Here is a 17,415-nt window from a genome sequence, read left to right as displayed (position 1 = left end):
GCCCGTTTTAATGACAATCTTCCTGCCCCGTTACACAAATGGCTCGCCATGTTTTCGCCCGAGTGACGTGCGCGCGCGTCCAATCGGACGGCGGGGACGGGTTTGAAATGTCGCCGGCGGGGCCAATCAGAGCGCGGCGGCGGGGGGGGCTAGGGGGCGGGGCTTAGGGATCGGTCAGTGCTGCTCCGTTTGAATGGTCGAGGGAGGGGGGAGAATCCAATCCGGTTTCAGCTAGTTCTTCTTCCAATGGAACATTAACGTCGCGCCGCGCTGTATTAGACTGTATCCGAATATACCACTGTATTTTCTCCTCTTTTCAGTCACATTTGCCTCTCTTTTCCTCTAGTTTTTTTCTCCTTTTTTTTTTCCTTCCTTTAAAAAAAAGAGAAAACACCCCAACACAAAAAAAGCAACCATGCCTAAAAGGAACAATGTGAGTACACTGCTATCTTTCGTGCATTGGGGGAAATACAGTATTTATAACCCGTAGCCGCTTTACGTGAACCGGGCTCTCGTTTCGGATTAGAAATGGAAGCGTTGTCGGGGAAATGCTCCGTGTTTCGTGCGCGAAGTGAATGTCAACAATACGGCACGGCGCCGAGTTAACTTGTTTTGATTTTATCAAGTGGCTGCACTGATTATCTTTGTGCTTTTTTTCCCCTTCTCCCCCCCGTATCTGTGGTGTTTGTAAAGAATGGCGACATGCACACCTTTAATCTAGATTAAAACGTTTTTTTTAGTGGCGAGTCGATGTGTAGCGGTTTTTTTTTTTTTTTCCCTGCAGAGAAAGTTGGCGGCATATTGATTGTTTTCGATGGAGGGGGTGGAAGTTTCTCTCGGTGCAAAATCACAATAATGACTCAGATATTCATTGAGTTGTTGCTTGTGTACATGTAAATCGTGTTTTAAAAAAAAAATCTTATCGTCGAGTGAAAACACGAGAAATGTGTTTTAATTTGAGCCGTTGCCGCGCGGCCGCCATTGTTTGTGTTTTTTTTCTCTCTCTCTCTCTATTCCTCCCGCGCTCGCTGAAAAGTGCTTTTCCTGGTCGCGCGGTTCGCCTCCAGCGCGAGCGTTGCCCTCCGTGTCGCGGGTTATGCAATGGCGAGCCTCCGTCAGCGCAGCGCTGCTCCTGTTGCTGGGGCTTCTCGGAGCTTCTGCTCGCCGAGCGAGTGACTCTTTTTCAAATTCGTGGCGGGAACGCCGCTCGGCTTTCTCCGGACACTGGCGGTGCCATTTATTACCAATGAATGGAAGTGTGCTGTGAGGAGGCGGAGTCCTCCTCCCTCCCTCCTCCTCCTCCTCCCCCCTCCCTCCTCGGGACTCGTACAGTTGGAGGCGACTCGTTAAACGCCACCACGTGACGTCCGCGTTTTAATCCGCGTTGTTGTTGTTTCATCGCGCCTCCGCCTGCACAGATAGTCCCTTATATCTTTCAAATCTATCCAACGCGCCGCTGCACGCTCACGACGTATAAACCCAAAGGAAACGCCCACTTCTGCGTTACATAATCCCCCTGCTTCTCTCTCCAAAGCTTTAATCCACTGTAACACAATACAACTCTTTAATTTATATTTATATATTTTTTTTTTTATTCTCTTACAGAAAGCGGCAGATGAAGCAGCGGTAAGAACCTGTCATATTTCTATACTTTAGTTTGAATTCTGTGACTTGTGACGTGTAGGAGCAGTTCCCCTTCACATCCACAAGAGGTCAGTAATGCTAATAGTACTCATCCTGTGTGTGTGTCCACTCTCCCCCGCAGCCCAAGAGGAGATCTGACAGGTTGAAAGAAGTAAGTAGTCGCTCTTCGCTGCCTTTTACCACTTTTACCCCCCCCAATCTTCTCGCCCGGCTAATTGTTTACTCTTTTCTCCTCCCCTGCAGAAACCCCAGCCCACAAAGTCGGAGCCCAAACCCAAGCCAAAGGTGCGATAGATAGATAGATAGATAGATAGATAGATAATTACTTTACTCATCCCCGAAGGGAAATTGTTTTGTTGCAGCAATCTGGTACATACGAATATTATAAAACACAATAGAATAGAAATAAAAGTAAAAATATGTGGGTGTAAGACATAAAGTAAAACACAGAACGGAACATGGGCACTTAGAAATAAGCAGGAGATAAAAGCAAGATAAATAAATAGTAAGGTGCAGTGGCAGAGACATTAGAAGTAGGAAATATATAATAATAATAATAATAACAATGTGTAATAGTGTATAATACTTGTGTATAGTTCTACTAATAATGGTAGCAATAATATAATAACAATATTGTAGCAATAAAATAACTATATATATATCAGTAATAATAATAGTAATAGTATACTTATAATAATAACCCCAATGGTCATAGTGTACTTGCACATGTATAAATATATGTATATGTACATGCGATATGCTATATGAAATATATGATATAATATAATTTAGTCCAGGTGATGATTGAGGCTCTGACGGAGGTAGAAGAGTTAAAAAGTCTTACTGGCGTGGGCAGGAACGACTTCCTGTCACGTTCCTTCGAGCAGCGGGGTTGAGTCAGTCTGTTGCTGAAGCTTGTCCGGGGGGGGGGGGGCGGGGGTTGTCCATGAGATCTGGTTGGAATCGCTTTGTGAGTGCGTGGATCCATCTATCGGACCGAACCCTCACGGCGCCTATGACGTCTTGCGTTTGCAGAAGGTGACCGCCAAGCCTAAGAAATCCAAGGAGGTGGAGAAGGCCGCGCCCGAGGAGAAAGAGACCGAGGCCCCCGCGGAGAATGGCGACGCCAAAGCTGAGGGAGAGGTACGGGTTGTTTTTATTTTTTTTTATTTTAAAACGTATCCTGCAGTTCTTGCCCGGTTCTTCGGCAGCGCTCACGCCTGACGCCCTGAACTGTGTCTTGCAGGCAGCCGCCACAGACGCCGCCGACGATAAAGACGACGCAGCAGAATAGCGTCTCTCCGGCCACGTGTCCTGCCAGTGCTCCCTGTACCTCTTTTCTTGTACAATTCAGGGGAATATTTTTATCAACTATTTTCTAAATACAGGTTTTTTAGTAGTTTGATTGTAGAGAACACTTTTTTTTAAAACGAAGGATTAAAAAAAAAAAAAAAAAAGTCAAATTTGGAAAACGGGGGTGGGAGGGGGAGGGGAGGAGGGGGGGAATCTCATCACATCCCGCAATTTTATTATTATTTTTTTTTGCATTGCGGTCATTGTTGTTACTGTCAGTGGAATTCATTTCAATTTTAAATGTGAAGGAGGGGAGGGTGCAGGACAGGTTACCACGACAACGCGCAAGCATGACGTTCACATGAGCATTTGGGGGGGGGGTGTGTGGGGGGGGGGCTGGCCTGCGTGGACTACATTCCAGATGCTTTTAATAAGGGACGGTGTATGTAATCTGTGGCGGGGCGGGGGAGGGAGGGGTGGGGGGGGGGGGATTTATTGTTTTATCGTTTAGAATGGAGAAAAGAGGAAGAAAAAAAAAAGTGTTTTAGAATGTCTGTAAGCTTCGTTCCTGTTCGTTAACTCTTGTACTCATGCAGTTTTCTTAACCGATCTGATCAATAAACCTAAAGTCCGTAGTACTGGAGCTCTCCCTTTCAGAACCGTGCATCGCGTGTGTTGGTTGTGTCTCTTTGTTTCTGTGATAGCATCGCAATAAATTTGTATAGCTGCTGTGAAGAAGAAGGAAAAAAAAAAAGGGGGGGGGGGGGGTGTTTCGGTCTTTCTATATGCAGTGTGTAATGGTACATTGTCAGGATGGTAAAATGGGAATTTGTTTTCTTAGCCAAGCTAAAGAGGTATGTGATCCAGGAAAGAAAAAAAACAAAAAAAAACAACTAAACAAAAAGTGGCTTCTTAAACAGGCCGACATACAAACTGTACTTTTCTTTTGAAATGTCAAATGCATACCAGCAGTAGCAATATTCATGTGGGTTTGAGGTTTCTGTATCAAGTACAAGTGTGCAGTTTATTTTATTTTTTTTCTTTGTTTATAGATGTACCTGTGTAATGATTGTTATCAACGAACCAATAAAACTGGGTTGGTAGTTAACACTTTTCCTTTTTGGAGCAGTTAGTTTTTTTTTCTTTCGATATAATTTATAAGTGAAATGACCGTTTTGATTATTTTAATGTCACAAACCTGCTGAGTCACAAATAAATCCAACTATAAACTAGGAAATGTATTGATAAACGGGTACTTTAGGTCTAATGTGGGAATAAACTAGTCAACGTCAGACTTTTTTTTTTTTTTTTAAACATGGCTTATGGTGTAAGTTCATACTGTTTTGTTCAATTAATGCCGATTACAGGTGAAAGTAAGACGCAAACTGGATACAGAATGACTGATGGAAGGTTTAAAACCGGTTTATCTTTAGCTATGGTGGCCCAGAAGGGGCAACGCAACAGCAAAAACTGCAATACAACTGCAGAAACGACAATACAACCGTAACAGCAACATCGCGACTGCAGAAACTACAATGCAACTGCAGAAGCTGTGACGCAACTGCAAAAACTACCAACAGCAACAATGCAACTGCATAAACTACAACAGCAGCAATGCAACTGCAAAAACTACAATACAACAGCAACTGCAAAAACTACCAACAGCAACAATGCAACTGCAAAAACTACAATACAACAGCAACTGCAAAAACTACAATACAACAGCAACTGCAAAAACTACAATACAACAGCAACTGCAAAAACTACCAACAGCAACAATGCAACTGCAAAAACTACAATACAACAGCAACTGCAAAAACTACCAACAGCAACAATGCAACTGCAAAAACTACAATACAACAGCAACTGCAAAAGATGCAATGCAACAGCAACTGCAAAAACTACCAACAGCAGCAATGCAACTCCAAAAACTACAACAGCAACAATACAACTACAAAAACTGCAAAAGATGCAATGCAACTGCAGAAACTACAATACAACAGAAACTGCAAAAGATGCAATGCAACAGCAACTGCAAAAACTACCAACAGCAGCAATGCAACTCCAAAAACTACAACAGCAACAATACAACTACAAAAACTGCAAAAGATGCAATGCAACTGCAGAAACTACAATACAACAGAAACTGCAAAAGATGCAATGCAACTGCAAAAACTAGAATACAACAGCAACTACAAAAACTACCAACAGCAGCAATGCAACTGCAAACACTACAATACAACAGCAACTGCAAAAGATGCAATGCAACTGCAAAAACTACCAACAGCAGCAATGCAACTGCAAAAACTACAACAACAATGCAACTGCAAAAACTACAACAACAATGCAACTGCAAAAACTACAACAGCAACAATACCACAGTAAAAGCCCCAATGGAAGTTGTGTTTTGACTCTTTCTGTTGCTGTGACCCTCGTGGGCCTCCGTACTCAGCTGCTAAATAACTAAACATGTTTGTCTGCCAAGGTTATTGGTATTTTCCTTCATGGTGAAGATCTGAACTTCAAATCCTTCAACCATTGAAGTTGTCTGGTTTTAATCCGAAGTAAAAAAAACAAAAACAAAAACAGGAGCAACAAAGCTGCTGCTTTCAATCTCAACTGTACAACAAACAATCAAAACTCAATGGACGGAGAAAGAAACGGCAGAAAGTGAAAATAAATGTGTTGAATGTTTGAGGATTTTGTCACATTTCTCATAACTTCCCATTTATAAATATTTCATATTGAGAAACGTGTTCTAGTTTTAGCTGCACTGGTCTTATGAGAAATGACGGTGATTCACATTTAATTATTAATTTGAAATAAACATGACTGTTACTAAATATAGACGTTCACTCGCAGCCTGAACAATTACGACTGAGCGAGGTTTTTTTTTTAAATGAAACCGACGTAAATCTCTGTGGTAACGCAGGGCGACGGTGTGTTTATACGTCACCTAATCCATATTTATATAGTCCATTTCATAAGAAGCAACACAAAGTGATTTACGCAACAAAAAAATGACACTTTCAGGAAAATCCAGGATGAAATAAAAAATAAAAAAAATGAAGTAGTGAGACGGGCGGAAACAATAAAGTCAGAGTGAGTTATTAAAAGTAAATAAAAAGAAAGTCACAAAAAACCTCTATAATACTATGACAAATAGGAAAAAAATATATAAATGAAGCAATTCGATTTTGAAGAAAACTTTCAGATTCGATCAGGATTTATGGTTGAAGTCAGATATTAAAGTAACTTCAGCTGTGTTAAATAAAGTTTACACATTTTCTGCGAGAATCAAAAACTTTAAATGTATATATATATATATATATATATATATATATATATATATATATATATATATATATCAAAGCATTGTGAGCCACTAAAAACAGTCAAAAACCAAACAGTCTGCAAATGATGGTTTTAGAGAGAAAACTCCAGTTTCAGCACCACGGACAGCGACACCTCACATGTTTTGGATCTTTGGGCCTGACGCAGGAAACAAGGTGAATCGTTTTTATCGTCTGTGTTGCCCGTATTGTTTTTACACATTTGTAACCTTGTGTGGTTTTTATGTACCCACGAATACTTACAGTGAAGAGGAGGATCGTTCACTAATCTGCTCCGTCCCGTGAAAACTAACTCAGAAATTAACTGGAATGACGAAACTCGGAGGTTCTGAGATTCAGGTGAAATAAAGGAGGAAGAGAGGGGGAATGTTTTCTCCTTCTTCTCCTTCTCAAAACCTATTCCAACGTGTATAATCAGAAAAAAAACCCAAGTAGGTCTATAGTCCCTTATTCTTTGGCAAGAACACATTCTGAAGGATAGTCGACCGCCAACGGGAGGAGAAATGACAGAATTACAAAAGTAGAAATGCTGAAAATGTAGTAGGGTGCTGCAGTTTGTTTACGCTATAAACATCAACACCGGTCATCTGCGACTTTTATGACAAAAAGAGCCATTTTCATGATTTTCCACCAAAAACTTTTGCCTGGAGCCGCTAAACAAACGGAAAAATTCACAAAAACAAAATGAAAAATAGAAAAACTAAGGCTGCATTAATGAAGCGTCAAGTTCCTTTAAAGTCGTGTTTTTCAATTTGTTGTTGTGTTTAGTGATTTGTTGTTGTTTGCACTTCAGGGCCACCGTAGTTTTACCTTATTAACCCATTTTTAGCCTGAAGATCAGACAGTTTTTCTTGTTTCAAATCGGTGTAGAATGCAAATAAAACAAATAAATGAAAACAAGTGTTTATTGGCAATTACATACTCTTGGAGCCGCTACAATGGCGCTGTAGAGCCACAGGCTGCTGCAGATCCCAGAACTGCCAGGTCTCAGAGGGACGACGGACCGGAGGAGCCCCGACGCTCTGGAGGGAAACGTTGCTCTTGTTGTCGTATTAGTTCTAAAACGCAAGTCTGCAGAAAAGAGTTTCGAGTCCACACAAACGGGAAACAAATAAAACTTTATAATATATAATAAACCTTTATTCGCATGATTCCAGTCAGACCAACGGTCCTGAGATGATTGAGATCTAATAAGTAAATCATCCAGAGGTGAAACTGTGCCGCACAATGGCAGTGACATCATACAGATGTGGTGCAGCACACACATGTGAAAAAAAAAAAACATCCTATGAGGACAAGTTGTTTAGTAACAACGACAACATGAGTGTAGAAAAATACCCAGTGTATCTCAAAGCTTCGTGGTGAAAACAAACACTTCGGTCTTCACATTCGTTATTTTCATTATTGCTTGCGGTCTTTAGTTCTATTGGCTGGAACCGTGAATGTCGCTTTTTTATTGGGTCCGATTTCTTATCGGAAGACATATTTAGTAGTATGAAATATTCCTCTTTGTATTCCAGTTATAATTCTCCAGTTCTGCCGAGGAGAAGTAGAACGACGTCTGTCGCTCCTGTAATTAAGGACTGCCTTGCTTCAAGTTGCCTCCTGTATGGAAATATAGAGCCTGACAGCCTATTTATAGTTATTTTATCATCTAGTTGGCTAATATAGTAACAGAATAACGTGTGTGAAGGTTGTGTGTATTTATATCCACTATATTTGTGTGTGAATTTCCACAAGGCTGCATAAATGTCTTCATCTCCCAGTATCTTGGTGTATTTTTCCTTAAATTCCTGCAGGTGTTGAACCTTTTCCCTCGTCTCAGGCTGGCAGGCTCGCTCAGGTTATTTCCATCCCTTGTTAAAGGTCCCGTATTAAACAGCTGACTTCAGTGTCAAGAGGCCCAACGACATTGTATTTAAAGTGTTTTTCTCCAAATCCAGCCTTGGTCTTCGTGAGCTCTACTCAGAACAGGCAGTGTCTGTTACTGTACCTTTAAATGTTAATGAGATGATGTTTTTTTGTTTTTTTTTGCGGTCGCGTTTGACAAGGAGAAACAAATGTCACCTGCTGGTAACGGAATCATCTTCCTGTGCGAGATTCAACCCCTCCTCCTCCCACCTCCCCCCCCCCCCCCCCCCCCCCCCCCCCCACCTCCCTCCTCCCCCTCCCCCGAGTCGACATTCGTCAAGCTAAATATACCCGACCTCCGCGAGAGCGCCTCGTATTCCCAAGACAAAAGGTGTTTTCTTTAGCGTCCAGCTGTCGTGAAGCAGCCGTACGAGTGTGTGGAGTCGAATGGAAGCTTGTGGGGGAAAAAAAAAAAAACAATCTGCTGCCCCCGTGTGTGTGTGTGTGTGCGTGTGTGTGTGTGTGTGTGTGTGTGTGTCACAAACGATTCGTCCTTAATGTCATACACCAACCCTGAGTATCTACATCAACCAGATTAGTCCTTTCTGGGCTGCGGGTGAAAACCCGCCGCCCCGCCGTTTTGGCCCGTTCAGTCCGTCTTCTGGGCGACCCGGCCCATCCTGGTGCGCATGTTGCGCAAGAGGAAGAATCCCACGGTGGCGGCGCCCATGAGCACCTCGGCCACCCAGAAGGCCACGTCCCAGCTGTGCCGCTTGGCGATGGTGCTGAAGGGAAGCCCCGCCATGAAAGCCCCCACTGGGACACATTGGAGAGAGGCTGGTTTTAGCGCCACCTAGAGGTGGGTGGGGTGGGGGTGGGGCGATGACGGTGGGCTTACCGTTCGCCATCAGGGCCACGACGGCGTGCGACGTCCCGCAGTAGTTGGACGGAGCGCTCTCGCTGGCGATCACCCCGAACAAGGCAATCGGTCCGTAGGAAGAGAATCCGAACATGGCGCCGAGGAAGAGGATCCAGATCTGGGGAAAGACCCCAAGGAAACACGGGGGGGGGGGTTCCGGTTTATTTATACCTGTGTGATGCTTTCGTTTCCACGACAACGGACGATAACCGAGTCCCCGTTTCGAGTGAAAACGCATCGTTTCTGTGTTTTTTCGTTTCAGAAAAGATTCGCATTTGAACGATTTCACATTGGTTTGCAGCGGAAACACCTGAAAACGATGTAGTTTTCACGTAGCGCCACCAGTGGGTGCTGTTGTTTTCGTTTCACGAATAAAATCTCACACACACACACACACGCATGCAGAGAACAAGACGCGACACGGACATTCGGACGGACCGAGGTGGATTGCCGTTACGAGAAAAGTTGCATTTTAACCCATTTTCACGAGAACGAGTGTAATAAATCTTATGTGACAAATATGTATTACTTCGTTATTTAGCTTGTCATTCGTCAGTTCTGTTGTTATTTAACATGCTGCTGCAGCCAAAGTTACACCATCATTCAAAACGTTTAACACAAGGGACCAAACCAGTTATGAGTTCAAGCATCGTGTATATTTTGTTGAAAAATGTTGAAAGGGTTTCAAAACTGAACCTTGAATCATATGTGGAAAATATAAACGAGGAACAAAACCAGTGTCAGTGGGTAGTTTAAACAAAAACTACTTTTCAGGAGTTGAAATTCTCGACTCTTTTTGTTCACTGAACCTTTAGTTGTTGACGACGAACCCGAGTAACGGGAAGAGATTTGTTGATCATGTGACATCAAAGTAAATAATTAAAAAGTCTTGAAATGTCAATTTTTTTGGGGGGGGGGGGCATTAACTCGTACCTCTTTCTCCGACACGCCGATCAGGACGGACACCGGGTGAAGGATTTGGACCCAGAGCGGCGCCTCCTACGCAAAGACAGAAAACACACTTTAAGGTCCATTGGTTTCCACGGCGATCGGCGGCGGCGGCGAGGGCGGGGGCGGGGGCGGTGGCTACCTGAGGGATTTCAGGCGTGACGGTCACTCTGAAGAGGTACATGGACACGTACATCCCCGCCATCATGAAGATGAGCAGGCCGTGGCGAGGGTTGCCGTGCGTGCTCAGGCCGCGCTGTGGACAGAGGACGCAAAGACGGCGGGTCTGAAAAACGCCGAGTTCCTAAAAAAAAAAACCCGACGGAACCGCCCCTCCCCCGACTCCCCGACTCGCTCACCCGGGACACGGCTCGGTCCGAGATGAGGCCCGACAGCAGGCTGCCGGCAAAGCCGCCCACCTCCAAGGCGCTCATGTAGCTGCTGCCTGTGGGCCAGCACAGCGGGGGGGGGGGGGGGCGTCAGACGGCGTTTCCGGCGTCCCCCCCCCCCCCCGGCGATACGTACCCATGAGGGCGCTCTGGCCTTTCTCCTGCATGAGGAACAGCTGACCCCAGTCGGTGGCGGCCGTCTTCACCCCGAACACCACCAGGTAGCCCAGCGACAGCACCCACAGGAAGGGCGACAGGAGGAACTCGCTCAGGGTGCTCTCGCCGTTTCCTGGCGGGGAGAGACACACACACACACACACACACACACAAAATGGCGTTCTCAAAAATTTTCGAGAACTGGGAGACTTGATCTCGCGCCTGAAGGCCCCGTCACACATCTGCAGATCAACTGAAAGCCGATTTATTTGCTCTAAATCTGGACGTTTCTACATGTTAAGAGTGTCCCGCTGAGGATTTCATCATAAGTAATTCACTACAACATTAAAATCTTAAGAGAAAACTGCTCCAGAAGTTCAAGAGGCAACAGTGTGAACCCCGCTGCCCCCTCCTGGAGAAACCGAGCAGTGGCTCGGAAGAGCCTCAGTTACAGTTTCTGAATCAAAAAAACAACGGTCAGAATATATATATGTATTATATATAGACCTCTGTGATGGAAAGGGTCATCAGTGCCAATGTAACGAGTGATTTACATGGACCCAAAACAGAGTAAAGTGTGAAATTCTGCTCATATTCAACATAAATGAATGCAATCAGAGTAAAAAAAATAACTGACCGGGTGAATTCACCAATTCAAATGAAGCATTTAACAGAAAACATGTTTTATTTTTATACTCTAGGTGAAAATAGTGGAGCAGCTTAACTAAACATGTTTTTCCTCATTTGATTCAGTCCAGGTGGAACAAAATGGACCGCAGACAAACATTTCCCCCACAATGAGACGGTCACTCACCGGCCTTCGCGCCCTTCTTGGCCGCGGCCTCGACGGCGGGCAGGCCCACGTCCTTGGGCTCGTTCTTGACGAACGCCACGCAGACGAGCGAGAAGGCGGCGCAGAACACGCCCGACATGGTGAGGATGCTCCTCCAGTCGTAGTATTGCAGCAGCACGGTGATCATGAGGGGGCCCAGGCTGCCGGCCAGGTTCATGCTGCAGGACAACACCGACCACCAGGTGCCGAACTGGGACGGCTCGAACCACTGGGGGGGAGACGGCGGGGGGAGTGTTTTTTTTTTGTTTTGTTTTTTTAAAGGGAATCTCGGAAGAAAGTTCAGTTCATAACCAAAAAAGTCATACTGACATTTTTTATTTTTTTTTCCTCTGATGCTAATGCTATTCCGCGAAGTAGACACTGGTTCTGCTGCTTTGTGTGTGACAGTGTGACCCCCGGTGGACAACATAGGAACTGCAATTACTTGGATTCAATCTTTTTTTTGCTGGAGAACCGCATATTTGTACGGAAGAGGATTAGGGCCACTGTGGGGAAAAAAACCTGAGTTCTCATTTTTTTCCCTCAGAATTCTGACTTTTAGACTCAGATTTCGGACTTTTAGACTCAGATTTCGGACTTTTAGACTCAGATTTCGGACTTTTAGACTGTGAATTTGGACTTTTAGACTGTGAATTTGGACTTTTAAACTCATAATTCGGACTTTTAAACTCATAATTCGGACTTTTATACTCATTATTCGGACTTTTAAACTCATTATTCGGACTTTTAAACTCATTATTCGGACTTTTAAACTCATTATTCGGACTTTTAAACTCATTATTCGGACTTTTAAACTCATAATTCGGACTTAGACTGAGAATTCGAACTTTCAGACTCAGAATTCGGACTTTTAGACTCAGAATTCGGACTTTTAAACTCAGAATTCTGAGAAAAAAAGTCAGAATCACAGAAAAAAAGTCAGAACTCAGGGTTTTTTCCCCACAGTGGCCCTAATCCTCTTCCTTATGTTTGAAACTGATCCAACGACACATTTCCTCAGTTTGAGACGAGAGACCTGCTGTGTGGCATCTGCACGTTTTCCAACGATGCTGCAGCTGCTTATAAAGAAGCTGCTGACGCAGCTTTTTGAATCTCCAGCGCGAATACGCTCTGAGCTCAAGTTTAATAAAGAGGCTTGACAAGACGGATTGAAGGAGCCGACGGAGCAGCAGGCGATGAAGCTGAAGGTGTCAAAATATTTACCGTCATCAACCTGTACGACTTGTTGACAACATTTATTTTACATGATTTCCCCCCCCCCCCAGTCTGTCCTTCCAGCAAAATGCCAAACATAGAGATGACACAACCCCCCCCTCCCCCTCCTCCCCCTCCTTCACACGGCTTCCCCGGCAGTAACTTGAGAACGCACACTTGGCGGCGTGTCGAGCGACGCGCTAGCAGCCTTTAAAGACGCTTCCAGAAGGAAAACTCCCTTTTAGTAAAAGTAAAGATTCCGTGTCAATCTTCTATAAATAATCTGTAATCCGATCCCGTTGCCACACCGACCACGTGCCAAAGCCTATTTACCCCCCCCCCTCCTCCCCTGGCTGAAGGGAGCTCCTTCTCGCAGACAAAACGCCCTCGCCAGCCTGACCGCCCGGAGCGCCGGTACCTTGCGGAGCACCTTCCCGCAGGGCGGCCAGCCGCAGCCCTGGCCCAGGCCGTTGACGAACCACAGCAGGGAGAACATGGACACGCTGGAGGACCAGGAGAAGGCCACGTTGATGCCGCCGACCACGAAGAGGCCGATGGAGAAGAGCCAGCGGGCGCTGATCTTGTCCGACAGCACGCCGCTGATGAACTTGCTGATGGCGTAGGCCATGGTCTGGCTGCTGGTGATCAGGCCTGGGGGGGGGGGGCAGACGAGGGGCAGCGCGGGATTTAGTACAAGACCTGGAGACGGAACGTGGCTTTTCTTCACAAATACAGGAATAATACATAAAAACAATAAATAAAACAGGTGCGACGGTGCTGCAGGTTGGTGGAAGCTTCTAGAGATTCATAAAAAACAGAGCATACAGATTAAAATCCACTGCCCTAACAGAGTTAAAAGGCAACTTAAAAAAGTGAGTTTTCAGCTTTGATGTTTATATCTCCACCTTGGAGTGTCTAAAAGAAGCTGAGCTGAAGAACCAGGGCCCTGCCAGGGTCACGGAGAGTCAGAATATCAGACCGCTAAGAGGGACCCAGGCCGTCGACGGCATTAAAAACAAACAACAGAAGTTTAAAATCGATTCTGAAAGGAGCTGGAAGCCGGTGGAGAGACGACGGCACAGGGGGGACGTGACGAGTTTGTAAGAAATGTGGCAGCGGCCGTTCTGAACTAGTTGAAGACGTGGAATGGAAGACTGGCTGAGGCCGACATGAAGGGCAAACTGTCTTCACAAACTGTCATCTGGACTCTTCCCCCCTCCCTTAGTTTTAACCCTCAGTGTGACTTTTCGTTCAAGTGAAGATGGTTCGTGGTTCGTCTTTCAATATCCGACACCGACGCGTCTCGGCCTCGTGCTAAAAACGTCTTTTCGGCAGTTTTTCACGCTCCGTTCTACCCTTCCTTCCTTGTGGGTTTCCATACTTTTGCGTTAAACCTGGTTAAAGCTCGACTGGAGTCTCATTTACTACACGCACTTTACCTCTGGGGACAATCACAGCAAAAAAAAAAGTTGCACTTTTGACAATATACCTGATTTCTGCAGTCATTTTTTTAGTGCATTGAGAAAAAACATTGAAAATCTAATTAAATGTCTCTTTTTTTTAGGCCAAATCGCCATATTTACTATTTCTTTATATGAGACACTATTCATACGCTGTTGTCAACAAGACAATAGTGGATCTGATGCAAATCTAACCTTAATGTTGATGAGAGCAATAAAATGGTTAAATTCGCACCTCCTACAGTCAGCACCTGTGTTTTATGTATTATTCTTGTATTTGTTTCTTAATGTATTGTTTTTATAGCTTTGTTGTAAAGCACTTTGGGCACCACTGGGTTATTGTAAAGGGCTTTACAAATAAAATCTGATTGATTGATTGATTGAAATTAAGAAAAATAAAATATCTTTTGGTTGATTTGCAACGATGGCGATGTAAAGGGGTAGGATATATAAAAAACCAAAACAGCAGCGATCACAACACTGTAAGACTTTTACTGCACAGACGTTCATGACCTGACTTCTAACCCAGTCCAGTATCAGAAGCGTCGTACCAGCCGGCACACGGTTCTACCTGACAAGTTCTTTAACTGACCTGCGGTTATTTATCTCGCGCTGCATCGACAGATGGAGCGCGTCCAACACATTTCTCCTGAGCAGTCGCTCGACTGCTGGAAGGTCAAGTGAGGCGCCGTGAGATCTGAGACCTCGGTGCTGTTTTATATAAGTAGAACAGGCACTTTGCCTATATATACGTATATAAAACTGTCACGTATTCAAACACAAAGTTGCGGCTGGAAAGCAAAGTCACCAGCCAACTTAAAACATAACTTTTTGAAAAAGGTTCTTCTGCACATGCTCAGTCGGTGGACAATAACAACAATGGTGTCATGCCTCCATATCCTCCTGTGACCCGGCACTTTTATTTTGACAGTCCCAACTTGATCGTCTGTCCACTACAATGTCCGTGTTCTCCCACTGTTAACGTTTATAGCGTGTTGTTCTGTGTGTAGTTTCACTACCAAAAAACAAACAAAACAACCAACAGCACCAACTAGTGGCCCTACGTGCTAACTGCAATGTTTTCACTGGTCGGTAACAATTCAATTGAATTGTTGACCGAGCAGTTCTTTAAAAAAAAAAAAAAAAAACAACAACAACAAAAAAACACACAAACTGTCGATGTTTCGGTCTCACCCAGGTCGTCTTTGTCCAGGTGGATCTCCTCCATCACCGAGGGCATGACGAAGGAGAAGGTCTTCCTGTTGAAGAAGTACAGCGAGTAGCCGATGAACATGCAGACGAAGATGACCGTCCGGTAGTAGCCATATCCCGCGGCGCCCATGGTCGCGGCCCAAGGTCAAATTTCTTGTGCTTCTTGATCTTCAGCGGAGCCTCGTATTCGGGTGTTGGGTCTTGAGTGTTGGGTCTTGAGTGTTGGGTCTTGGGTCTTGGGACTTGTGGGTCAGGTGCTGGCGGGAATCAGGAAGTCTGGGTAGGGTTGCCGGCCGGCTGGAGGCGATTCCATCGGGGGAATGAAGGATGGAGGGTCGGGGAGGGAAACTTCACACCAGCCTGAAAACTGAGACCAACATAAACAATTAGAGGTACAAGAGGTTGGTTCTCGGTTGGGGAGACGTCCATACGTTCGGACCGAGGGTGTTGGGATGCGGTGATGGTTTAGTTGAGCAGGACAGCTGCCCTGATGGACGCAGACCCTCCGGGATCAAATGAACCCTTGGCTCAGCTTGTTGTCGGGGTCAAGAGGGTCCTTCGAACTCCTCCAGTCAGCAAACCTCAATATAACACAGCCTGAACCGACCCGACCTGCCATTTTCACCGACCAGCAACTGACCCCGCCCCCCTCCTCTCACATTCGAACTCGCAAATGTTTAGTGCTTACACATCTTTTTTTTTTTTTACACGTCACCCGACTTGGGGTGGAAAAAAACAACCTTTCTTATTGTCAACAAACTGCCCTTGGCGCTGCGGCCGCCGGCGGCTCGGCGGAGGGTCAGCCCGCGCCTGGGAGCGACCTCCCCGGGTGCCTACGTAACCCGGACGCCGGCGGAAACGCCACGAAACGTTTTCACCCCCCCCCCCGCCGCGAAGCGCTCCGTTTACGGGGGAAATGTCCGCATTTGCTCGTTACCTTGCTCGTGCTCGTGCGTCTCTCCGGTCCCATCCGTGCTCGGGGACGCGCTCGCTCGCGTTCTGTAAGCTTTTTTTTTTTTTTTTTTGTCGGCGCGCGGCCCCGCGAAACAGGAACACGCGAGGAGGCGCGCGCACGCAAAAAAAAAACACACACCGGCGGGTTTTTCACGACCTACTGGGGACTTTTCGTTCACGTTACTTTAATGTATATAACTTTAACGCCACGTCTCCTACTAACATTGACACACCCTGAAAAAACATGCCACATCACATATAATTACAATAATTATAATTATATTGTTATCCTCATATTCTGAGTTACTCCGTTACTCTCTTGTTGCCAAATTCCCGTTAAAACCCCCGAATTTAAACATTTCCACCCAAACCACATAAATATCAGAACATCCAAGTAAATTCCTGATGATTAAAGGGCAGTAGATGAGTAGATATTGGCACAATTGCAATAAAATCTTCATATATAGCTCACGCGTACTGCCCCCTGTTGTCAGTTGAAGGGTACTGCTGCTGGAGGGCCTTCTAATGTTGATACTCAGTTTGTTTGTTTTTTAACAGAAATTCAACTTTATTTCAAGAAGACTAAATACAGCAGTCACTTAAAGTCACTTCAAGAGAGGGAAAAAAGTCCACATTTCCACTTGAGTAGGTCGACGAGGCAGTGGGAAAGAAAAGTACAAGCCACTGGAGGAAACCTGCAGAACCAGAATCAGAGATGGAGACTTTATTTTGTTCCAGTTAGAATATAGAAAGAGAGATAAAGGAGACAGACAGACAGCAACAACCAAACAGATATAAATCTGCCAGCTGCAGACACGATGGAGGCTCAGACCGTGAACTTCTACTTACAGCCTGATTGAACGTAGATAACCTCTTATCAAGTACAAATAACTAACAGCACCAGATAAAACAATCCTGATACCTGCAATTGAAGAGGAGAATCTAGTAAGAAATTTTAAAAGTATATATTGCAGATCGTTCAAGGATTACGTATCGTAATTTTATATTGAATATATTCACAATTTCTGTGTTGAAAAACTAAAGAAAAGACTTGTGGTGAACGTCTATTCCACTTTCAAATTCAGATATGCATCGCAGATCGATATGAGACTGTGTCTATGAAAACACAAATTGTAAACTATGATTAAGTTGTAGGTACGAAATCAAAAGGAAATAAAACACGATAAAT

The 17,415-nt window shown here is 44.8% G+C and overlaps 2 protein-coding genes across 2 annotated transcripts; one reads left to right on the top strand and one right to left on the bottom strand.

The window, feature by feature from the left end:
* The first annotated feature begins 208 nt into the window (after positions 1–208).
* Positions 209–3,121, top strand: hmgn1b (high mobility group nucleosome binding domain 1b). The gene is made up of 6 exons (XM_080509187.1): positions 209–433; positions 1,606–1,626; positions 1,766–1,795; positions 1,888–1,929; positions 2,680–2,787; positions 2,891–3,121. Exons 1-6 carry the CDS (start codon positions 416–418, stop codon positions 2,936–2,938), a joined length of 267 nt encoding a protein of 88 aa, XP_080365313.1. The 5' UTR covers positions 209–415; the 3' UTR covers positions 2,939–3,121.
* Positions 3,122–8,467: 5,346 nt separating this feature from the next.
* On the bottom strand, positions 8,468–16,297 carry slc37a4b (solute carrier family 37 member 4b). Its single transcript, XM_080509471.1, has 10 exons — positions 16,210–16,297; positions 15,255–15,639; positions 13,019–13,251; positions 11,368–11,614; positions 10,534–10,686; positions 10,368–10,453; positions 10,151–10,264; positions 9,994–10,059; positions 9,040–9,178; positions 8,468–8,957 (listed from the first exon to the last, which is right to left on the bottom strand). The coding sequence occupies exons 2-10, from the start codon at positions 15,400–15,402 to the stop codon at positions 8,791–8,793; spliced, it is 1,353 nt and encodes a 450-aa protein (XP_080365597.1). The 5' UTR covers positions 15,403–15,639; positions 16,210–16,297; the 3' UTR covers positions 8,468–8,790.
* Positions 16,298–17,415: the final 1,118 nt, after the last annotated feature.

The sequence above is a fragment of the Blennius ocellaris genome, assembly GCF_963422515.1.
Source record: "Blennius ocellaris genome assembly, chromosome: 14".
Classification (NCBI taxonomy): Eukaryota; Metazoa; Chordata; class Actinopteri; order Blenniiformes; family Blenniidae; genus Blennius; species Blennius ocellaris.
Note: the sequence above shows the minus strand (reverse complement) of the source record. Positions and strands in the feature narration are given on the sequence as shown.

Coding starts and splice junctions, on each gene's coding strand:
- hmgn1b (XM_080509187.1), top strand. Junction 1,627..1,765: donor AAGCGGCAGATGAAGCAGCG/GTAAGAACCTGT, acceptor TCTCCCCCGCAG/CCCAAGAGGAGATCTGACAG. Junction 1,796..1,887: donor GATCTGACAGGTTGAAAGAA/GTAAGTAGTCGC, acceptor CCTCCCCTGCAG/AAACCCCAGCCCACAAAGTC.
- slc37a4b (XM_080509471.1), bottom strand. CDS start 15,402: ATGGGCGCCGCGGGATATGGCTACTACCGGACGGTCATCTTCGTCTGC. Junction 11,615..13,018: donor GCGGGAAGGTGCTCCGCAAG/GTACCGGCGCTC, acceptor TCTCCCCCCCAG/TGGTTCGAGCCGTCCCAGTT. Junction 10,060..10,150: donor TCACGCCTGAAATCCCTCAG/GTAGCCACCGCC, acceptor GTCTTTGCGTAG/GAGGCGCCGCTCTGGGTCCA.